The sequence below is a fragment of the Canis lupus genome, chromosome 20 (assembly GCF_011100685.1).
Source record: "Canis lupus familiaris isolate Mischka breed German Shepherd chromosome 20, alternate assembly UU_Cfam_GSD_1.0, whole genome shotgun sequence".
NCBI classification, from domain to species: Eukaryota; Metazoa; Chordata; class Mammalia; order Carnivora; family Canidae; genus Canis; species Canis lupus.
The window spans coordinates 8769344-8794028 of NC_049241.1; the positions used below are offsets into that span (position 1 = coordinate 8769344).

The window sequence follows — 24685 nt, forward strand, 5'->3', positions numbered from 1 at the left end:
AATGCACTGCCAATACCCTCGTGCATTTTCATCTATACCTTTTTCTTAACGTGGCCTTATTGACTCTTGTCTAAGTAACAGAGCTCCATAACCTATTTTCACTCAGAAACAAACATGTGGTAAAAATCTTCCCATATCAACGAACAGAAATCTACAATTCAGTTTTCATGGCTGTAGGCCATTCATAGCATCAAAATTAGCCCTTAAGTGCATGCAAATTCTTGTAAGTATGCCTCAGTGACCAATAACCTTGTCCTTACATATTTCTATACTGTTTAGTTTTGAGGACAAAATGGCTAGATGTAGGATTTTTTTTTAAAGATTTTATTTATTTATTAATGAGAGGCACAGAGAGAGAGGCAGAGACACAGGCAGGCAGAGGGAGAAGCAGGCTCCATGCAGGGATCCCGGGTCTCCAGGATCAGGCCGTAGGCTGAAGGCTGTGCTAAACCACTGAGCCACCTGGGCTGCTCGATGCAGGATTGTTAAATCAAAAGCATGTGGGCTCAACAGCTTTATATTTATTCTTGTGTGAACTGTCTGCTCATGTCCTTTAGCTTGCTTTCTATGGGGGTGCTGATCTTCTTCTTCATTTTTTTTTTTTTAAGATTAGAGAGCAGGAACGCAAGTGGGGAAGAAGTACAGGGAGAGAATCTCAAGCAGATTCCCCATTGAGTGCAGCCCAGCTGGGCTGATGTGAGGGCCCCAAGCAGGGCTCAAACTCACAACCTATGAGATCATGACCTGAGGTGAAACAGAGTTGGATACTGAACTAACTGAGCCACCCTATGTGCTATTTTTAACATGGAAGAAAATATTTATATATTTTTTACCCAGCCACCAGTGTTTTAGTTAACTCACTTGGCTTTTCTAGGTAGATAAAGCATATTATTTATATACAATGATAATACATACATCCTCTTTACCTGTACTTTTATCTCATATTTTTTTTTGTAATCACATTGGCTAATAATTCTAGATACTGTTAAATAATGTAATAGTGGGATAATCTGACAACTCCTTTTTAAAATTTATTATTTTTAAAAATTGAAGTATAATTTGGTATATTTACTTTTGCTATATTTAATAATGCATTTTAAGGTTTAATGTAAGTAAATTTTTAAAAATATTTTATTTATTTACTCATGAGACACACAGAGAGAGGCAGAGACACAGGCAGAGAAAGAGAAGCAGGCTCCCTGCAGGGAGCCAGATGTGGGACTTGACCCAGGACTCCAGGATCACACTCCGGGCTCAAGGCAGGTGCCCAATCGCTGAGCCACCCAGGTGTCTAATATAATTTTCACAATGAAGCATAACTGGCAATCATTTTTCAGATAGATGTAAAAAAAAATCACAAGTGGGGCGCCTGCATGGCTCAGTGGGTTAAGCATTCAACTTTTGGTTTCCACTCAGGTCATGATCTTAGGGTCATGGGCTCAAGCCTCGCATAGGGCTCCACACGCAGCACAGAGTCTGTTTAAGGTTCTCTCTCCTCCCTCTGCTTGTGCTTTCTCTCTTTCTCTAAATAAAATCTTTTTAAAAACCATAGGCATCTTATTAGATTTATCATTAAATTCATATCTACTATGCTATTACTCCATCCCATTTGGCCTGCTAATAAATTATGTGAAATACTAAGCCATCCTTATATTCCTACTAGAAATTTCAGTTAGTCATAATATACTTTTCTTTTGATATTCTTACAGAGTCAAGATTCAGATCAATGAAATCTAATTAAAAGTAGTAAGATGCTGTTTTTTTTGCAGGTTAGTTTGATAAAATGAATAAAGAGTGAAATTTTTAATAATACTGTGTGTGTAGTATATGCTATGTGCATATACTATATACGTATATTACAAATATACATACATGTATGTACAATATTATGCTATGTGTACCAAAAGTATGTGCAGCACATAGAAAATACACAAATTTTACCACTCCTTTACTGCCTGAAATCCAGCTTTTTATTCTCTATATTTTCAGTTATCAATTAATAATTCTATAACTAGTACTTTATACAAAACTTTTTAGTCTACATTTATTTCTGTAGAACAGATACCTAACCTAATAGAACAACTATTACGTTAAAAGTAGTATTTTTTTCAAGTTTATTTAAGTCATCTCTAATCCCAATGTGGGGCTGGACCTCTTGACACTGAGATCAAGAGTCACATGTTCTACTGAGCCAGCCACATAATGTGGAGTATTACCATTTTTAATGCATATGTTAAACCTTGCCAAATATTACTCTCTTGTCATTTTCACTGCAAATCCTTTCTCTCAATAGACTTGTCCTTTATTAACTCAGAGGAAATATAGACACAGAAACTTTATTCAAGCTTGCTTTATACAAAAAATACGTGAATGTGTCTAGAACTTGCTTTGGCAAGGATTCTTTTCAATGCCCCAAGTAGTAAAAAATTCCAGAATAATTTAGCAAATATTTTATTCACTTAAGACCTGTTTCTGGCTATTCTATTTCATGCACACACATTCAGGTACCAGTAAAGGACTAATTTAATTACTAGCTTCCAGCTTCATATTAAAAACTAGTTTTGTTTTGTTTTTTGAGAAAGAGAGCTAGCAAGTGAATGGGAATCTTAAGCAGGCTCCAAGGCCAACATGGAGCCCTAGGCAAGGTTTGATCTTACCACCCTGAGATCATGACCTGAGATAAAATTAAGAGTCTGGACACTTACTTGACTGGGCTACCCAGGTGCTCCTAGAAACTAGTTTTGTACCTCTAACGAAGGCACCTCTTTGTCTTTTTATTTTATGTTTATTTAGATAAACTTTATTTAATCAAATTTGAAAACAAGCTGGTTTTCACCCCATGGGGGGTGGGGTAATGGCATTAGGAGGGAGGTACAGAGCTGTGGGAAGATTGGAGGGAGGAGATATTAATTATAATTTCCATTAAGGAATATAGACTTTATATTCACTTCCTCAAGTCTTTTTTTTTTTTTTTTAAAGATTTTATTTATTTATTCATAGAGACACAGCTAGAGAGAGAGAGGCAGAGACACAGGCAGAGGGAGGAGCAGGCTCCATGCAGGGAGCCCGACATGGGACTCAATCCAGGGTCCCCAGGATCACGCCCTGAGCTGCAGGCGGCGCCAAACCGCTGCGCCACCGGGGCTGCCCTCCTCAAGTCTTTAAATATATTTCTCAGCAATGGTTTTACTCCACATTTCCCACTATGGTTATTCCTAAGCAGTTATTTAGTTTTGTTAAGTTTGGGAATGAAAAAATTTTCTTCATTCATTTTCTTAGTACATAAATGCTATTTATTAATCTTTGCATATGTACCTTCTATCCAGTGGTTTTACTGAACTCTTACCAAGTTTTTCAGCTGATTAGACTTTCTTATTAGTCTAAATCCATACCATTTACAAACAATGAACATTATGCCCTCTCCTTCAAGCGTGATTTTATTTTTTATTTCTATATAACTTTAGATTTTAGGAACTTATAATCTTTAATGTATCCTAGTATCTGACTAATTTCTGTAAATATTTCATAAATGCTCGACAAGAAAGTATATTTTATGTAGAATAATGTTAGTAATAATTCTTATTGTGGGTTCAATAACACACTAAGCACTTCACATACATTAACGTTACTAAACTCATATAAGCTCTATAAAGCAGATAATACTATTTCCATTTTACCAAGGAGGCTCAGAGATGCTTAGTAACTTGCCCAACATCATGTACCTAGTAAAGGGTAGGGTCGTCTTCTTTAAAAAAAAAAAAAAAAAAAATTATTTATTTATTTATTCACAAGAGACACACAGTGAGAAATAGAGGAAGAGACACAGGCAGAGGGAGAAGCAGGCTCCATGCAGGGAGCCCGACATGGGACTCGATCCTGGGTCTCCAGGATCATGCCCCGGGCTGAAGGCAGCACTAAACCACTGAGCCACCCGGGCTGCCCAGGGTAGGGTCTTCAAATTCAGTTCAGTTGGATTCTTTCTACTCTACCAATCCACTTCCCTTTCTTTTTTTTTTTTCTCCTCCAGAGCCAGGGGAGAGTAGTGGTGGTGGTGACGGTGGTGGTGGTAGAAGCAGAGGGGAAGAGAGAGAGAAAGAGAATCTTAAGCAGGTTCCTCGTCCAGCACAGAGCCTGACATGGGGCTTGATTCCACAACCCTGAGATTGTGACCTGAGCTGAAATCAAAAGTCAGGCACTTAACCAAATGAGCCACCAGGCACTCCCACTTCACTTTCTTAACACCTCCTTAGTCTTTTTGAAAAAATAAAAAAAACATTAACTAAACTGACAAAAAAATTAATCCCTCCAGGATTTACACTAACTTGCAGCAATATTCTAGCTCATTTATATGACTACTACACTTAGCTTTAATTAAATATTTTCCTTTTGATTATGTTGTTCCTTAAGGGCAAGGTGTGTCCTTTGAATGTTTCTCACTGCTAGAGATGAGAGCAAAAATTCAAGAAAGGTTGATGACTAACAGTCCTAATTCCATTCCAACAGGGGCATGTAGTAACAAAGACACTTTGCCTAGGAATCTTTGCTAGTCAGGACACAAACTGCTATACAACCTCCTTTTCCCAACCTCAAATATAGACACTCAAATGTGTATATGTGTGTCTACAAGAGGGATTTAAGTTATACTCTCACTATATTGTAAATGCTGCCAATAAATTGGTAACATTAATGGAAATCTGGTAACAGCATTTCTTTATATTGATCTAGTTTGAGTAAATTTCCCTAATGTTTGATGCAGAAGAAAAGTAAAATATTTTTAAGAACACAGTATCATTTATCTTCCGTATGTTCTACACTGGGTTTTTATTATCCTGGGGATATACATGGGAAATCCTAGAAGTATAATCTAATCTAGAGATAGAAGAATTAACGAAATTAATAATTTGGAAAAAAAAAACCCTATTTTTAGTAGCTTACTTTTTTCACATATAATATTATACAGAATTTTAACATAAAGCAGATGTTACTAGTACAAATCTATTTAAGTGCATATTTACTCAGCAAGTCAACGAATAGAAACAGTAGTTTTTATGAAAATATGAACTATTATGTCATGTTAGATGTAATCTTACATGACCTTTAGCATCTAATTTATTTTTTATTACATAATATTCACAAAATTGGTTTAGAGATAAACTTATAAGAATCACAGAGAACTTTTCAATTAAGCTGAAATTGGCAGGAAAAACTTTGGTAAAAAGACTGTCACCAAAATAAGTTAGCACCACAAGTTTATGCACCAGTGCTCTCAATTGCAATTCAATTAAAATTATCCTGTAAGAGTTACTGTGAAAACCAATGGACCAGATGAATTTTTAGGACCTTCTAATTTAAAAACTCACGAGGATTTTATATTGGATTCAAAGCCATGTTTCTTAGAAAATTTTACACTAATTGTGCAAGACTTTTTGAAAACAAGAACATCCCAAGGATTTCTCATTTACTTCATTCACTGCTGCCCCTTCAACTAAGCCCCACCCAGCTAAATCATATGTAATCTTTATTGTTCCTTCAACAGAGCCCCGTATCTTTCTTGTTTATTTTTCCTTTTTTTTTTTTAAAGATTTTATTTATTCATTCATAGAGACAGACAGAGAGAGAGAGAGAGAGAGAGAGAGAGAGGGAGAGGGAGAGACACAGGCAGAGGGAAAAGCAGGCTCCATGCAGGGAACTCGATGTGGGACTCGATCCCAGGTCTCCAGTATCACACCCCAGGCTGCAGGCAGCGCCAAACTGCTGCGCCACCAGGGCTACCCCTTTATTTTTCCTCTTAATTCTACAGTTATCTGTACACTATCTAGTTCTTTCTTTGTCGGCATGGGAAAACTGTTCCCTGACTTGAGATCTCTCTCTTCCTCTGTAAAGACAGATGTAAAGTAACTATTTAGATAATAATGTTCTTTTTTGGGGGGTGTCAGACTGTTCAAGTACTCAAACTGAATTTTTTTATGTGGACCGGAAATAATCATTGTTTACAGATTCAGGAAGATTTGAGATACGTACCTGCATTATCTTTGCAGATATTAGAAGAGTTACTATTCTCATTACTTTGGTATAGGTGCTGAGTTCTAGTCTCTTGGGGTATAGATGATGTTTGAGTCATCCCTTCTTCCAAGGCTTGCTTTATCCAGCGCTACAACAGTAAAAGAACCAGGGAATTATCAATAATCATTTAAAACTACTTAGTAAAGTCATTTTAAAATACATTAATCAGATCATTACATATCAACTGGTGAGAGATGCACTCCAACACACTCATTCAGTTCCATAGTCAAGTATTTTTTTTGTCTTGCATTTCAGCATATTAGAATATTGCCCCATCAATTCCTTCTACGGGGCAAAATTGAGAAAATCTGGATTATACATAATAAGATCCCATCCAAAAATTGAAATCAATAAAAAAAAGAATACTATTCAACTTTTCATATTGCTTAGAATGGGGTAAATGGGAAAGAGATTAAGGAATCTTAGCTTTCATTTGAGAGAGAGACTCTGATCATATAGGATAAAACTAGTACATAAAATAAGTGCCTAAAAGGAAGATAAAAGATCTCTTAAGAGCCATCTGCCCTGTGCTGGAGATATTGGAAGAGGTAATAGAAAAGATTCACAGGAAGACTCTGGATGAGAATAAACAGCTCTTCAGTACAGGAACAAGATACTTCCAAAAGGTCTACTCTCAGATGGAATAACCTATGAGTTTTTTCTCCCTATTAAATACTTTGGTTAAATTGGGTGAGAATAATGCAAATCACCCGAATAAATGAACTTCTGCAGAAATCAAAAAGGGGAAAAAGTCAAAAAGAACTCTCTAATTAGTCACATTTTTTGTAATGAATTCTAGAATCTAAAATGATGAGATATAAATTTAAGTCAGAAAGCGAGCCTGCAAAGATTAGGATAATAAGATTATTCATCCTGAGGAACAGAGAAAATTTCTTACCTGTAATTGTGTTCTCTTAAGATACACAGTTGTAGGTTGCTCACCACTCTGTGGCTCTCCTGCCCTGACATAAGACAGATCGAATTTTGATAAACATCAATTTCTAAATCAGACCCTCCCCCAAATAGGAAGAGCAAGGGTGACTATAATTTTACACCTTTAGAGAACAAGTATTACAGGTAAGTAAATATTCTCTTCACCAGAGAGAGCAAATAGATTTACCCTCTTAGAAACTCAGGAAAAAACGTGAGGAAAATTTCATCAAGAAAAAGTTTAGATCATGTAAATAAATGGCTTTGTGGTCTACCAAATGAAACCAAATATAAAAGTGCAAACACGATGCAATAAGAATGAATAAACGTATAAAAGAGATCTCAATAGTTGGTTGAATTGTATCAACATTTTATGATACGACTAGGTCTCTGAAAAGCCAAACAAGACCAAGAATGAACTCACTTATACATAGAATACTGACATCAAGATGAACTGTCAGAACCACAGCACCTTTCAACGTAAAAGAGACCTTAGAAGTCACCTTGTCCAAAGCACTCATTGTATATAGGTGGGGAAAATTAGGCCCAAGAGGACAAAATGAGTGAAAAATCCTGTTACAGATACCTTTAATACAAGTTTTTCTTTTCAGAGCAGATGATAGAACTCACTTGAGGTCACACTGTGCTTTCCTCCAAGATAAGATAATTTCTTAAATTTCCAGTGTCAAGTATATACACCCATAAAAGAATTTACATCCTGGATCTGATGACTACAAAAAAGGAAAATAAAACCAGGACAGGGGCATCCTAAGGAATAAGTTGCTGGTATGGTTAGCTGTAAGGTTAAACAAAGCAAATATGATCAAACCCATTCCTCCTGACCCTTCTGTATGTCTATGCAATATTTTAGAGCGGATAAAAAAAGAACTTGAACATTTGTTTGTAACTAACAAGTTCCATAATAACATATTAATTTTGGATACCCTTAGCACCTCAGTTCTAGCCATAGTTACTAGTTCAAAAGAATACTTCTTCCTTCTCCAAAACTCTTAAAAGAGTTTCTTAGAAGCTCAGAGATATATGAGAGAAATGTTTTGATGAGTCTCATTACTATGGGGAAGGAGCAAGGAAGTAATTTGAGTTTTGGAGTCCAAAGATCTGGACTGAAACTGGGCTGTGCCTCTTATTAGCTGCCTACCTCGTGGTAACCCATCTGGGTGTTTCTGGATCTATAAATCAAGGCCAATAACCCAACCTCACAAGGTTATTGTCATGAAGGCTAAATGAGAATGCCTGTGAAGAAAGTTTGTAGTATATCAGTAGGCACACATATTCAGTGAGGACCTGTTCAAATGAATTTCAATGCTATGTATGGAGATACATAGATTATATAACCACTCCCTCCGCCCCAGTATATATAATAGTATACTAATGCAAAGCAAAGTGTTTCATTGTCAGTAAGGATGGTTTTCTAAGAAATCTAGAACACCAAATCCCCCACACCCCATGTGTATTATACCTACAAAGTGTAAGTTTAGAGAAGATTCAGAAAGAACAAGGAAGGACACTACTAAAAGGTTTACTGGTTACTCATGAAATCAATGCTTTCATTTTAAAATAAGTGAAGACCCAATATAAGATATGCTTGCGCTTTTTAAGAACCATGATTCAATATAATTTAGAAACTCCAGGAACATCAAAAATGTTCTGTCAAACATTCTTTAAGAATCTGGATGCAAATATACAACATAGAACTTAACATGATTTTTACTTTGTGAGATTTTTAACCCTTTAATCAGTTAAGAAACAGTATGCCTATCAGCAATACACACTGTTCAGAGGGTGGTTTTTCTCATCTAATTTACACTCTTTTCTGAGAAGTTTTTAGAACACTATTACAATTTTGTTGAATAATGCAGATCTTCTTTGGTCCTACACTAGGATCTAAGTGTCTATTCTAGCCAATTTAAAAATAACTCTTTTCTATTTCTATCTAGAATAAAGAGTTCAATTTCTAGATAAAAGACCTAATTTCATTAATTTTGCACTATAAAAAGTAAAATTCTTATTTTGAAATATAATTTGGATATGAACAGCAAATATAAAAGCTGACTTAATTCAGATCTAAACTTAAAAAAATTTAAGACCCAATTTAAGTAAGATAATTCTGCTAGATAATTAGTATACATAGCCTGACCTCTTCCCAAAGACTAATATAACATACATAGATAAAAGTGCCTGAGCAGAGCATGCAGAAAACAAGACTAAGGATGGTCAGACACATTTGGAGAATATAATACGGGATTTTTATCTGTTGCCAATGGAGATACAAAGATGAGCTACAGATACAAGTCCTAACCCATACAGGTAAAAGGAGTTCTGAGAAATGGATTTTTCTTTCAGATTCAAAATCATATTCTTATATGTTTTTGGTTTTTACAGGACTCTGCTAGTTGGAAAATCCAGATATAGGAAGATTATAACCTAGCATCAGGATGATTAAGGCAGCATTTCAAGGGGCTAGTCCATACCACCTACACTTCAGACTTTATTATTTATCTGTACTAAATTGTCTAACCTCAAAGGACCAAAATAAGGAGACCCTACTGTCTGACTTGATAAGACGGTTCAATAGTTAACATCCTTAGAAGTCTAGTATTACGTCCAGCCAAAGACAGGAAAAAAAGGAAAAAGCTTCTCTCATATATTTATATATTAAGTCATCACCTGACTTGCTCCTCCAAACTAAAGACCGTACCTGTACATTCTCTAATTGTTCAAGAGCACTCTAAAAATGTAGTTAAGATTTTGAGCTGTTACTCTTGAGGGACTGAGCTAAATGTAATAGGAAGATTAGTTTTGGATGCTATATCAGAGTTAACACAATTCTCCAATTACTACAGAATAAGGTTAATCATAATGCTCATAAAAATGCAACAACTTTTTTTTTCCTTCTCAGATGATCTGAGATCCAAGATAAGTGATTTACTGTAAAAATTTATCCCCAGAGACCCAACCCTCCTTTATCACTTAGGTAAATTTCTAGTCTTATTTTTTCTTAAGAAAGATGTCATTGTTTTTATTCTTGACACCTGGAAGTTATTCATGTGATTGTGTTATACTCAAAGCCTCTCTTTTGGCAAAGATCTCATGGTCAAATTTCTCCTTAGGGGTTACTCTACTTGGGAATTTCCCCCAAATAAACCATTAAGTGACTCAAATACTTAGGTAAGATGTGCAATCAGGAAGACTTTCTTCAGTGTATACTACCCATTCAGTGGTAGTGCCCTTCCTTTGTGCATAGAACCCTGCTGCCCTCCTCCCCTCCATATCCCACACCACTTTATCTCATCTTTCATGCCCCCCCACCCCCAAGAAATAATTTCTGCTCTTTGGGGAAAGAGAAAAGCTTTAAGTTTGGAGGAGTCAGGGAAGACCTGCCTGGAGTTGGAGACTTCATCACATCAAATAATCTATATGCAGCATCCTCATGTACGTGATGCCAGTGGAGGAGGGCAATGGCAGACACTGAGGAAGGCAGCCTGAATCCAGATCTGAGGATAAGAGAAAAGGATGTTCCAGGGAACAGACTCTACCTCAAAGGAAGACCATATGAAAGGGTGTCCTAAACTTCTAGAAACACAAAAATGACATTATAGGTCTGAGGGAAGTGATCTATTCCCAAGAGACACCTTTGGAAAATATTCAGGGCTTCTGGGAATTCAGAAAGAGCATTCCAAAAACAACCATCAAACACTACTGCCACTAGATCCAAAACAGTATGTAACTAGAGAAACAGTGGGGGAAGGGGGATAGAGAGGGAAAGAGAGAGAGAGAGAGAGAGAGAGAGAGAGAGAACTTTATAGTAGGTTCCGTATTTACTAGGGAATAAACAATCCAACTTGTTATTTGATCAAGGAACAGGAAATATGTCAATTACAATAGGACTTTTCCTCTATTCTCATTCAAATGATAATAGTAATTAAATTCATTCAAATCACAATTCGATCATTTTTTACTTATGCGATATAGTGCTCTAGAGTACCTGGGGCCCAAACTCACACAGTAATCACAAATGGACATATTAGCCAATACCACAAGAGCACATGCAAAGCATCCCTCCCTACCCAGTCATCAACTGCTGTGTGCTCTCAACTCAGTAACTTCAAGGGCTCTTGGAAAAGACAACAGTGAATTCTCACAAAGTGAGCACCAAAAATGCAGCATATATCCCACTTTAATCCTACTGACTCTTGATGCATCACTATTCATGGCTGAAGAACTTGTTATAAATTCAGATGGGCAGAGAAAGGCTGTCTAGAAAATGTTAGATATATCACAATTATAGGCATCCTAGGTTAAAAAAACAAAAACAACCCCACATAAACATAGACATACCTTTTTACAGGAGCTGAAGGTGCCATCAGGCAGAAGGGGCCTTCGACGTCTCTCAGGGATAAAGGGTGAGCCAAAGCGAATGTAGTGTTTGGGGGTGGTGCAAATTAATGGGGAATGGATAAGACCGGGTAACATGTTCAGGGTTGTTGCCAGTACAGTTGGGTCCGTGGTGATACGTAAAGGGCACTCAACAGGGCATTCTTGCTTCTCTGCTTTGTCATTCAACCATTCTGTAACTAGATACTAAGGTAGAAAAAAGATCATTAGTTGGTGCTGGATGTAAAAGCCAGAGGCAGCAGTGTAGCTCACAATGACAAACCTTAGCTAGAAACTAGGACAAGGGTAGACATAGCAGCTGCAGAGAGTAAACTGGGCATTCAGAATGCAAGGATATCTTCCTTCACCCTCTCCATAATCATTAAGGGAGGAACTATTCCAGCTATCAGCAATTTAAGCTCAAACAGTTAAGGAAACAAAAGAAAGGTAGTAGGATGGTTTCAGCTTGCTGTCTCAAAGCTTTTTATCTACAACTTTTCAATCTAATAATACTTAGGTGATTTGTTTTTTTTTCTGGAGATTACAGGTCCTCTCACCACACTACGCCCTTGCCAGACTAGACTCATGAAGATGTATTTGTGACTTACCTTTTTGGTTTTGGGGTATTTAGGTGCAGCGCGGTTGACATGGGATCCAGTAACTGATAACACAGTAGGGTCAGACCCCATTAATTGCCTGTTTTCTCCTGAACTGTCTATATTTCCAGCTTCAGTAGGAGTTACAGAGCTATTATTTCCTCCCTCTTCCAAGGCAGCTTGTGACAATTCTGCCTGTTGTGCAATGGCCTGCTTCTGACGCTTTAGTCTTTGGGCTGAACTGGTCCGGTACCGAGAAATTCGACTCTTCGGTCGGGGCCTAGAAGGCTTCGCTGGAGGTGGCTTGGGGACTGGTTTTTCTGCAGCAATATCCTGTAACAGCACAGTGGAATGCTTATCAGAAATTTCTTATCAGCAAACATTCTATCCAGTCTCCTACTCACTTTGAGCATTCTCAATATTTAGTATTTAGAAATACTAATCTCAAATGTAATCCTTAAAAAAATTTACACAAATCAGCCAAAGAGCCTGTAAGTAGATGCCTACTCTTCACTAATAAGTATTTATAAAATAGGTACAAAGTCAGCTGAAGGTAGCTACCTAATTTTAAGGTTCTTAAGCAGGGAAGGTAATTCTTTGCTTTGTTTCTTTCCCAGGTACTGAGGTTTTGCTTAAAGCTTAGAATTCATGGTCAAGGTAGGGAAAGAAAAGAGGAATTGATACCAAGAATCCTATGAAAGGTCAGGCGCCTGACTGTGCTACATAGAAGAGCCAAAAGAGAAAGGAAATGATTTTTATGAACTCACCACAAACAGTAAGAAGTTACATTCTAGTCTGAAAGTGTCTAGTCATTCAAATTCTGTCTCCCTGAATCCCACATATCAGCTGATGAAAATGGCCTTATTTATTGCAATATAAGGTGAAGCTGAAAATGCAGATTTTTACTATTTCAAAAGACAGATAACTGTCATTAGTAAAAGGAGGGATGTCTAAGGCCTGAAGTCTTCCCATCTCTTACCCCTGCTTGAGAAGACCTCCGGGTGTTTACACCAACACTCTGTGGAGTGCTTGGGATGGCCATGTTTGAAGCAGGGTTGCTAACTTCAGATTCAGGGGCTTCAGTTTTTGCCTCTTCTCCCACGGGGGCCTCTGAGGTGGTGGTAGTAATCTCTATGTCAGAGCTGCTTTGTTCCAATGGCTGATCCCGCCGCTTCTTTCTTTTCTCTAAGTTTTCAAAAGCATGCATGATGGCTTCAACCTTTCTATCTTCCCGGGTCTAGAAAGAAAAAGCATTAGCATAGAAGGAAGCCTCAATAAGAGGTGGGGATATTTTTTCAGAAATGTTATTAATGGAAATTCATAGACATTTAAAGACATTTGCTGGTAAAATGACACACATCTTAGAAAACAGAAGTAAAAACTAAAAATAAAAATTGTTTTTCAAAAAAAATTTATTTTTTTGAGAGAGTGAGTATGCATGTACTTGCGCAAGCTGGGAGGACCAGAGGGAGAGGAGAGAATCCCAAGCAGACTTTCTACTGAGTGCAGAGCCGAATGAGGCTCAATCTCTGGATCCTGAGGCCATAACATGAGCCAAAACCAAGAGTGAGATGCTTAACTGATTGAGCCCAGGTACCCCTAAACATTTTTTTTTTTAATGTTGCAAAGAGTTGTAAAAAAGGAAAGGTCAATCTAAACTTATCAAAATGGCCAGTTACTTTGAAACTTTAAAATAAAAGAAAAACAGCCATCAAAACCTATTTTTCTCTTGACTTTCAGAATTCAAAAATAACAAAGTAGATTTTCTTTTGCTTCTCAAGACTAGAATTAAATATGGCTGGCTTCAGGGAAAGAGCTGAATTTTTGAATCCCTGTGATCAAAAGATTTATTTTTACGTCAAAACTCAATACAATTCTGGAACAAGAAGCCCCAACATGTATGTGTTCTGTTCTAATCAGGCAGTCCTTTGGAAACTAGACTGTTAGTAAGAAATCTCTTAAGACCATCATTAGATGATAGTCGCTAGCCTACTGTGTGTGTGAGAGAGATATAAAAATAAATAAATCATAATGAAATCTCCTTTATAAAAAAAAAAACCCAAACCATCATGATGTGCAGATGATAGTATACTATCTTATTAAAGAATGAGATGATACAAAGAATACAAGGGGTTCACAAGCCGTGGTAAGTAGCAGGAATGAAAGGATGTTAGAAGGTACCTACCCTTCTGCTATGAGCTGGGTTCTCCTGGTCATCTGTAACCTCTTCTTTCTCTTCTTCTTTTTCCTCTGGATTGTCTATTTCCTTTAGAACAGAGGTGATATTCAGCTGTACTCTTAAGCTCTAAGAATAAACAATCTTTGTCTGGCAGCTAAAACTCTCTAGAAACAATTTCTAATGCTTTATGGTGTTATTCATGAGACTACATGGTAAATACACATGATAAGTACCACACTCTGAACAGTAATGTGGAAAGCAGCTGAAAGGATGTTCTCGATTATTGCCACATCCACCTTGACATGAAGGTCTTTAGGTATTGTTATAAACTCCCTACATAGAACAACTTGTGGCAACCAGGGACCCTCTTTATTTGCAGAGAATCAATACCACAGCAACATTCTCTGACCAGGGGAAGATTACCTCATGGTCACTGGACACAGTTGCTTTCTCAGGAACTTGTTCTGGTTGCTGATTGTTATCCTCTTCTGGAGCCTCATTCTGCTGCTCCATCTCTAACTCTTTCCGTCGAGCTTTTCTACGTCTTGTCTCTGCTCCGATGGTGGGTAAGCTTGGAGGAGGTGGGAGTGGTGGTTCTGCGGCATTGGGATTCCTTTTCTGTATAGGGCAATTCCGGTTCCCCTTGTGACATGCACAGTCCACTTTATAATTACTGCTCCAAAGAAACAACCGAAAGTGCCTGTCTCAGTACCCTTGCAAAATCAGTCATACAGTCCATTGATTCTCTTGGAGAAATAGTGTAGTAATTTCCCCTTGTATTATCTTTAAATAAGTTAAATAGACACATTAGAGTCCTATGAATACTTTTCAATATTCGGTGTTTTGCTATGTAACCCTAACTCTTTCCCTACATATGGTCAGTGGAAAAGAAAGAAAATTTCACTAAGTTCTGTTCTCCTAAATGTCTTTATGCTACTTAGTGGGCAGTGAATCAATAATAGAGGCCGAAAAGGCAATACTTCCCTTGCATCTACTTTTACCATGTCCTCATTTTTTATCTAGTGATTTCCTACTTATTCCTAGTATCTTTTCTTCTTATACCTGTGCTAAACATCATTTACCATATGATCTTTTTGGCCTAAAAGGACCAAGAGAGAAAAAAGCATCTATTTTACAAAATCCATCACATATTTATCTATGACTTGCCATCTCTATTTTTCTGCCTTGTCACATTCAGATAGATTACATGGTTCAAATGGATGGGGCGAATTTAAAAACTTTCGTTCTATATGGTCCCTGGAACAAGTGCTGTGTGCATAACAACAGATGCTACTGCAATTTCTAGGAGTGTTTCATACCTACCATTTTTACTATTCTTGCCATAAAGATATAAAAGCAAAACAACTCTGGTTAGGAGACTGGTGAGCAGTGACATATTATGTGTATGTATCTCTAGAAAAAAACTGCCCCAACTCTGTCTTTCCCTACACAATTTCTAGACAAAAACTACATTATTTATGAAAAGATTAGGTTTAGAAAAAGAGGAAATGACAAGGAACAAAAGTAGAGCAACAAAAAAGCTTAATATGTAAGACAAAGCCATTCATGTATGAAAGGTTTTGTAGGTCTTACCAGTTACTGTACTCATAATCAAACGCTATGGTGACCTCAGCATCCTTGGTGATGGCAGACACTGCATAGATACATAGGTGAATCATCCCATCTGCAATCATGTGTCGCACCTGTGTGAACATGGCTTATGGTTGATGACTTACCATAAAGACCAGGAACTCTCCATAAGACAGAAAAATCCCTTTGCCAAATTAGTTTCTCTTTACTTAAGAGTTACAGGAGTCTATTATGTAACTCCATCATTTGACATGAAACTATCACACAGTAATTATTTGAAAATTTATAATACTTCTTGAAATAAATGGAGAAACCTTGAGATGCTAGAAATTGGGATAAGATCTCTGCTCTGCTCTACATCTTTAAGCCGTTCTCAGTCACATCAGAGAATTAAAATTCCTTAGCCTGTCAGAGAAAGCTCTGGGGATTTTCTTGCAGCATTTGATGTAGCTGCACTGATTATGCACTGAGTAATGAATTCTAGAAATGTCTAGAATTTCTCTTATAATACTATCATCTAAAATCTAAAAAAAGTGCAATCAAACAGCTTAGTTTGTGCCTAATGGACATCTTCTATCATATAGTAATTTCTTTGATATAACCTAAATGACTTCTTATCCAGTCTAGCTCTTTCTCTCTAGCAAATGCAAAATTTGTTTTTTCCCATTTCTTCCTTCTGAAAGAAAATCCATTCCTTGCTCTCATCGTGTCAGAATAAAAGCACTGTTATTTTTTTTGTCTCTTATGATAAAAGATTATAATCATTATCTACAGACCTTGAATTAATCTGGGTGAAGTTTTCAGACTGCCTCTTCAGTAGACTTGTCCTTTGGTGGTTCCATTCAAAGAGAAGTTGCTACAGAAATCTTACCTCTGCATTTGGTGTACACGATCTTCTGATGAACCGAGCATCATTACCGAAAGTACGTGCATCCACACACATCTCTACACCATTGAATTTTGAGTAGAAGAGCACAAAGGGGTATGGTCTAAGGGATATAATTGAAATTCCTGTAATTCTCAACACAAATAAAAGGGCCACCCCATGACTTCACCTCAAATATGAAGCATATGCTGACAGAAGAAGCAGCAGTCCTTTGCAATGCCTAAACTTGACAAACATCACATGTTTGTCTGCTTCTGATTAAAGAACAAGCACAAAGCAAGGAATGCTTGGCTTGGAAAGGAGTCATTACCACTTTATATATTAAACAATTTGCAGATTTATTTATACTTTTCTACAAATAGCAGACAGGTGTGAGCTTATCTGAGCTCTAATCTTTTCCTCAAGAGCATCTTATCAACCAGGATCTTTTTAAAAGCCATACTGCTCTGCCAGGCCCACTTTAGCCCTCACTGCTCAGTGAATGATGTTCTTACTTTTTGAAGAAATGCCCATTGACCTCAAATTGCTGTCGCAACATGACTTTCCCTCGATACTCTATTATAAGAGTGTCCAGAGCCAAGTCTCTTGCAGCTCTAAGGATCTTCCGGTGTTTTTGAACACGAGTGACTCTTCCCAACTGTAGCTGCATAAAACCAGAGGATTAACATTAGACAATAGCAACAGCAGCACAGCAAACACCTAAAGTATTTCCTGAGGAAAAGGTACCAATATTTTTAGATTTTATTTGTATGCTATTTAGCTCAAAAATCAGTTTTTATTTTTTAATAATCACAAATTTTTTAATGATAAAAGCTTCTAGGAAGCAGGCTCTATCTAACAAACTGGTCACCTGGTCCCTCACAAAACACAAGATAGATCATAGAAAAAGGTATGATTAAGATTCTAGTGGCTCTATGTCTAATTCAAGAATGAGGAAGAACAAGCTTAACTTCCTATCAATCTTAAAAATTCATACTGAGGATGCATAAAACTTTCCTATTCGTATTTGTCTATTTTTAATTAATACTTTAAAAAAATAGGTATCCAGACAGTTTCTAATCACTACAACTTGCTTTTGGTTAAAGAGGCTCAACAGCTGGCTAATTCGTTATTCTAAGGGGCTCATACATTTGAAAGAAATGATAATCCCATTATACAACCTCTTCCTAAGGGTCTCAACTACATATAGGAGTCTTTTACCCTTTGATCCTTACCTGCATTTGGGAACCAATAACTGTATTATTACAGGCCAATTCAGTCTTATTAATAGTGTCTAAAATAGCAGGTTTGCCCACAAATTCCTTGCTAGAATGTAGATGTTGTTCAAGGGCGTTCTGTACATCTGCACTGTACTGATTAGTGAAAGCTTCTTCATACTGATCAGTCCATAGTCTTATCCGATTTTCCCATCCCTCAGTTGTATTCTCATCTAAATTCTGTGCTTCAGAAGGAGAATTCTGTAGAGAACAAAGGTCAGGTAGGTTAGGAGAATCCATGCATAAAAATGCGAGGAAAACAGGCTGAATTTCCAGAGAAAATTTATTTTCACTTGGCAGTTGGTGTGGCATAAAAGAGCAATGGCCTGGGGGTTAGGGGATCTGGCTTCTAATCATGGTTTCATTACCACTAAGATGTGAGGCATTGAATAACTTCTTAGACAAGCTTAGTTTCCTCATTAATACAGGGAGAAATTAATTTGGATCATCACTGTCATTTTATGACCATTTTAAAATCACAGAAATAAATTTTGTTATCAGAAGAATGACAAAGTTCATAAGAAAACCTTCATAAAAACAAACATAGATACCTCAAAAGATTAGTTTAAATTTCAATGCTTATGAATACGTGTGTTAGTGTACCAACTCATATTATTCCACTACTCCCAAGAGAATATTTTTGGGTTTTTTTTTGTGAATTATTTTTTCATTATACAATTAATACATGTTCATTCTGAAAATACACATGACCAAAATAAATAACCTGTAATCTCATTTCTGAGACAAAGCCATCATTTTGGTGTGCATCTTTCGAGTGCTCTATTTCTGACAGTTTAAACAGCTGCACCCTCAAGAGGTGAGGCAGGGGCAAGGGAGTGGGTAGACAGTGTAGAAAATGCTGAGAGGTGCTTTGCTATACTTCTCTAGGAAAACCACTGCCCTCTATGGTGACAATACTGAGAAAAGATTATTATATCTCAACAACATTATCCTAAATAGACAGTTTTTATGTTTGAGATACAGAGACACAGCTTTAAGTCTGACACATGTTCTCCTCCATGGTGTTAAAGACTTAAAGTGTCATCAGAAAAACAAAACAAACACGGATAGTGATGATGTCATACCAGTGATGACTAGAAGAAAAAGATACCATAGTACCAAAGCTATTTGCAAATCCATGTCCATACTAAAGTTGCAAATATAGGCATAAGAAAATTAAATATACTTTCCATGAATGACACAGAAAACATTTATGTCTATTTTAACTGCTTTCTTTCACTTTTGTCCCACTGTTTTTGATTGACTGTTGTCTACCATCCTTTCCCCAAGGAACAGGAAAATGAAAAGAAAAAATTAATGCCTTTCTTTTCTACCCTTCTCATTGGAATCAAAAAGAATGAACAATACAAAAAGGGATCTAAGAAACACCTGCAGCCAACACACTGAGAACACAGTATCACCTGCTTGGGTATCAGGAGTAGCTAAGCAAAAGAAAAGTTCAAAACCTTAGATATAAGGGTGCTTAGGAGACTGGGGATTAGAGGTGCCCAAACAGTATTCCCAGGCTTAACCATTCAGTAGTGATCACTAAACCGATGGTTTACTACACTTAATGTATACTGGAAGCCACTGTTATGTTATTAGCTATTGTTTAATAATACAACTCTGACTACTCTGCTGTCTCATTCTTCTGGGTATTCGAAACCGTAACTCAGTACGTTTAGAACATGGTTCCCAAGCAGAGGTGATTTTTGTCCCCAGGGGACATCTGCTAATACGTAAAGTCATTTTTGATTACCATACCTGGGTGCATGTGTTACTGGCACCTAGTGGTTAACGGTAGTCTCCAATAGGCAAACTCTTGACTTTGGGATTAGAATCTAAATGGTAAATATTTTCCATCTTTATGGCTCTCAACCACATCTTTGCTGGTGCTCTTATTAATTAATAATTAATTCTGAGTACAAATTTGTAACCCTAATCAGAATTCTGATATAAGAATCGAACTGGGGTATCCCTGGGTTGCTCAGCAGTTTAGTGCCTGCCTTCGGCCCAGGGCATGATCCTGGAGACCCGGGATCAAGTCCCGCATGAGGTTCCCTGCATGGAGCCTGCTTCTCTCTCTGCCTGTGTCTCTGCCTCTACCCCACCCCCACCCCCCTATCTCTCATGAATAAATAAAATCTTAAAAAAAAAATCAAACTGACTACTATTTTTTTTATTATTTAAATTTTAGGATGCCATAGGATAATCTGTCAACATCTTGAAAATGCAAGCAATATTTACATATAGAGAGATTTATAAGTAGTTTTCTGGGGCAGCCAGTCAATAGCCTTCAAAAGGTTTTGGATATTTGGAGGCAAATTACAACAGTTAGCTGATAAAAGAGAAAAAGGCTTAACAGCTGGGATCAGGGCTATGTCTGCCCCATAAGTTTGAGTAAGGTCCCCTCCAAGCAAATGAGACAAAAATAATGGGGGCAGTTAAGGCAAATGTAACCTCTTACAGGAGACAGATCCAGCAAAAAAAAATAACAAGTTCTATTCCAAGACATCCAGGACATGTTCTTGGGCTCTAAATCCTCTGTCATTACTTTTACAATCTGTTTATGGGTATACACTACATGAAGCCTTCAAATTTTAGATAAAGTGTCACCTGTGATCTTTGTTAGTATCAGTTACATTGGTGTTCTGTATATACTTATGTATATTAATCTTTATAAAGCTTTTCCTTAATAAAAGATTTTAATGTTTATGCCATATAACCTTCAACAGCAAAGATCCTGCTTTTCATCATTTACATTTAGGGACAGGAATGCTTATAGAATTCAATTCAATCTTAATTCTAAGTAAATGTTTTGAAGCCATAAGTAATGAATTGGGAGCCATGCTGTCCTCCTACATATACATAGGTAAAGAAGATACTAGACAGTATAATCAAATCTCTTTTGGGCAAACTGTTCTTTACTACCCAGTACCTAAAAGTCCTTTTAAACCACTGCATATAACTTCTCAATTCTTCAACCACTACCCAGTATCACCTTGTAAGCTCTTTCATTTGATAACTGAAGAAAAGAAACACTAGCACCATATAAATTTTATATACCAAACAGATATGCCAGGAAACAAAACAAAACAAAACAAAACAAAACACAGTTCAAAACTAAGTAATTCCAGTAAGAGTAATTCCTATAATACTACTTTCCTAACTGATGAAATTTATCCTTTCAACTGGTGAGTAAAGCCCACATGGTGCTAGGGTGGGTGCACAAGAGATCCTGTATCACCAGAAAAACCTCAATCCTGAGGTTGAGGCCAATTACAACGACAGAAAACATCAGCCTCATTTTGTTTGGTAAACGTCACTTACCCCTCCTTGACTGCCCCCACCCCAGAAAAGCAGCTAATAATGAAAAACTAGTAAATGAAGGCTGATTACAGAAAGGGAAAATATTTCAGAAAATGGCCAAGAAAACCTACTTTAGAGAAAGCCTCTATGAATACTGAATGGCAACAATTACAAACTAGCAAAAAGCAGAGTCCAAGATTCCCAGACCATCAATGTCAGGAAAGAAGCTGACCAAAATGCAAGATCACAGTGAAGTAAAACACAGCATCAGGGAAGAATACCCCTTACCTTCATCCGCAAGGACTTCCGGGATCCCTCTCGAAATGCCTATCCCAAAGAGGAAAACAAGTAGAACAAAACAAAACTTGGTACCAAGAATGACAGTTATACCTATCTGAGACTAAAACTAAAGCAAGAACTAGTGTTTTAGTCTGTCCCCTTTTTCCTAGGTAACAAATACAATGGAATCCCCCACACTATTATCAAGAATAAGGGTAGCCCAAGGCCAGTGAACTTTGAGGCTAATTCTAACACTTTCCATGGTGAAACTAGGTAATTAACAGGGAAGAGCATGCATCACTTAAATCCTATATGTACTCCTGACACTAAAAGAAAAAGTAAATAAAAATATTTCGTAAGGTTGCAGATTTACCAGTTTTGAAATTAAGAAGGAAACAAAGACCAATCCCCTTAACAAGGGGTGGACAAGTCACCTAGGAGCAACAATGTTGCCATGATGGGGAAGAAAGAACACAAAACAGAAGAGGTTTCTCCTGGAGACTTTTTAGTTGAGAATACAGGAAAGTGACCACAACACTCTGGAAGCCTAGATCATTCAAGAGATGCTTCCTAACTTTTTTGAAACAAGGAAAAAACAATCAACCCAATGACATGATGTGGGCATGTACCAGGACAAGAATATCAGACCGTGCCTTGGGACTGAGGAGGTAGGGAGATAATGAAGGACAGTGGAAGCCTAGACTGGAGGCTGCAGCACATATGGGCTTGGCCAGGTGGGGCTGGGATTTCATACCTGGGATGGGGTTTGGAGTAGAAGAAACTTTGTGCCAGTTGTGATGGTATGAAGTGGCAGAAGAGAGGTTGGTCTACATGTTCACAACAAAGATTAGCCGATTTTTGCAAGCAGAGCAAAAGTGGCCCTTCAAAACATCTGGATCAAACTTAAGAGAATTTTGGCGCCTTCTTGGTCCAAAATTTGGGCTATTTCAGATATATTTCTCTTTAAGATACTTTTACCCTCCATACCTTGATTTTCTTCGTCTTTGCTGCTGCACGACCCTTTTCTGGACTCTTCTTCCGCTTCTTGGGTTTTGTTCTTCTAACAGTTAAGGTGATGCTTGTAGGTGTGTGCTGTGTTGCTGTGTACAACACAGTGGAGGGAGAAAGCTCCTCATCCCAGCTTTCTGTTGCACTGCTATCCCCACCTGAAAAGAAAGTTATTTCATAGTCACATGTTGTGCAAACAGCATCAAAAGTGCATTAAAAACAGCTTATTCCTTTATCTTTACTCCTTTCCGTTATTCAGGAAGTCATAACTTCCATTAACTTTGTCATATGTAGAACATATTCCTTATGAAAATAAGAGTCTGTCTGCATCAAGCATAGAAACCCTGCTCTATATTGTATATATTTACCCCTTGACTGAGTTCCCTCAATGTGTAACACACGAGAAGGATCTGGGTTTTTTATTTGGTGTGTGTGCTCACAAGGAATATTTTGATTGCTCTGGGGCTAAGATATTGTTTCTGGATACATTAATTCACAACAAGAGAATTAAACAGTAGTTGTGAGAGAACTGCTTTCTTTTCCATGAAGAGCTAGCGATCACGGAGACTTACAGGAGTTCTTGAGAGGATTATTTAAATCACAAAATATTTATCTGTCAAAATAGATGGGCCCAACCCATTTTTGGCTCACCTGATATGTTGTCCTGCTTCCGCCGATGAAGTCTAATAACCTTCCCCCTGCTCATTCCCCTAAAGAGGGAAAATAAACTTAAAGTAGTCCTTCCAACAGCATGCAGCACATTGTCGCACACATGGGAGAAGTGTCTCTGCATATACTACCCCCTTCCTCCCACCTACCAAATGTTTCCAGGACATTAAATTTCATATCAAATTCAATAGCTTTAACATCAATCTCTCATTCCTTGTTGTCAGCAATTCTCACCTAGTGCAGAGAATTCGAGCCAAGGAGCACTAAGGAATCATCTACATTAACAAACACAAGAAAGAATACTTTGAGCTTTTCCCTACTAATAAGAAACCCTAATCCCAGCAACCCAGGCTTGAACTGAGATGGAGCATGATCTTACCTGCACTTGTCACAGTTGAGAAGGAAGCCATCCTGAGAAAGACCACAAGGACACCAGGTAGGAACAGTCTCTCCTTCAGAGTTCGGGCTGTCTCCACAGCGTTCCTCTACGGGCGACGGCAGGCCATTCAGGTCAGAACGAGGGATGATCGTCTGGACAGGGGGAGAAGCAGGAGGTGTCGGAGGAGGAGGGGCTCCGTAATTATGATCCTGAAAATAAGATTTTTTAAATCAACAGTGTCCAAACACTGGCCCCTCTCTCCCCTAAAGTATGGTACATATGGAAAGAAAGAAGAAAGTAGTACCCTTTGTTTTTTGGCTTCAACCAGGAAAGTGATAAAACAAAATGCCAAGGTCAACTGGGACATAAAAACAAGAACAATGATGCAGGGCTAGACGTCCGCTGGAGGCAGGGAAGTGCAAAAGGGGCAACTTCGTCATGCTGCATATAAACATTTCAAGAAAGTCACAATGTATAAGAATGGATTACACTCCAGGAAGATCACTGCTCTGGAGAGAAACAAATGCATACTCACAGCATAAGGCAGTCCTCGACACCCATGCCTCTGAGTGGTCCCATAATTATGAGTGGAATACACGCTCTTCTCATTAACTGCTGGACTAGCCTCCACAGATTCAGGGCTGCACAAAGGCGAAAAGCAATGCATGATAGCATAACACCTAATCTTCCCTTAAACTAAGACTTTAACTTCCCATGCTAACCCCGCCTCTTTCCACAACCACCAGCCACTAGAATAAGAGAAGGAACTCAGTGAAACAATCTGATTAACATAACTAGGCCTATAAATAACAGGAGCGTTATTAAATGTGGATTTGTGTGTAACATGAAGCCAGTACAGGCAGATGTCTCAAGGCAGGCACCTGGAATACAAGGTGTCCCTAATGACAAACACAAACGTACCAGCTGAGCAGGGAGTTTCCCCTAGAGAAGCCACTCTGGGCTGGTTTAGACTCAGAACTATTCTTCTTAATTGGATCTCTTAATACTTCCATGAAACCTCACATGACATTTGCAGTGAGTGAGATGATGAAAGTGCCTTCTGCACTGCCCCAGGGACCAGGCCCTCTTCCATTCACTACCAAGACAGGATACCCTGAAGAAAGTACAGGTAAAAACAACGGCATC

General features: G+C 37.7%; 1 protein-coding gene across 14 annotated transcripts in view; it reads right to left on the reverse strand.

The window, feature by feature from the left end:
* The window catches only part of SETD5 (SET domain containing 5), an 84159-nt gene that overhangs the window by 17401 nt on the left and 42073 nt on the right, over positions 1-24685 (reverse strand). For 5 of the 14 annotated variants that reach the window (XM_038565755.1, XM_038565752.1, XM_038565754.1 and 2 more), the window contains 16 exons: positions 24461-24653; positions 24075-24180; positions 23540-23748; positions 23143-23201; positions 22471-22649; positions 21493-21531; positions 17854-18096; positions 17134-17282; positions 16625-16742; positions 15757-15866; positions 14587-14836; positions 14170-14250; positions 12964-13221; positions 11997-12317; positions 11353-11595; positions 6022-6151 (listed from right to left, as the gene is read on the reverse strand). In XM_038565755.1, coding sequence (XP_038421683.1) covers positions 6022-6151; positions 11353-11595; positions 11997-12317; positions 12964-13221; positions 14170-14250; positions 14587-14836; positions 15757-15866; positions 16625-16742; positions 17134-17282; positions 17854-18096; positions 21493-21531; positions 22471-22649; positions 23143-23201; positions 23540-23748; positions 24075-24180; positions 24461-24552 — 2587 coding nt within the window. In that variant the 5' untranslated portion in view covers positions 24553-24653. Of the gene's footprint in view, positions 1-6021; positions 6152-11352; positions 11596-11996; positions 12318-12963; positions 13222-14169; positions 14251-14586; positions 14837-15756; positions 15867-16624; positions 16743-17133; positions 17283-17853; positions 18097-21492; positions 21532-22470; positions 22650-23142; positions 23202-23394; positions 23436-23539; positions 23749-23843; positions 23981-24074; positions 24181-24460; positions 24654-24685 lie in introns of those variants that run through there. The other 9 variants (XM_038565757.1, XM_038565756.1, XM_038565760.1 and 6 more) reach the window with 8 other exon arrangements.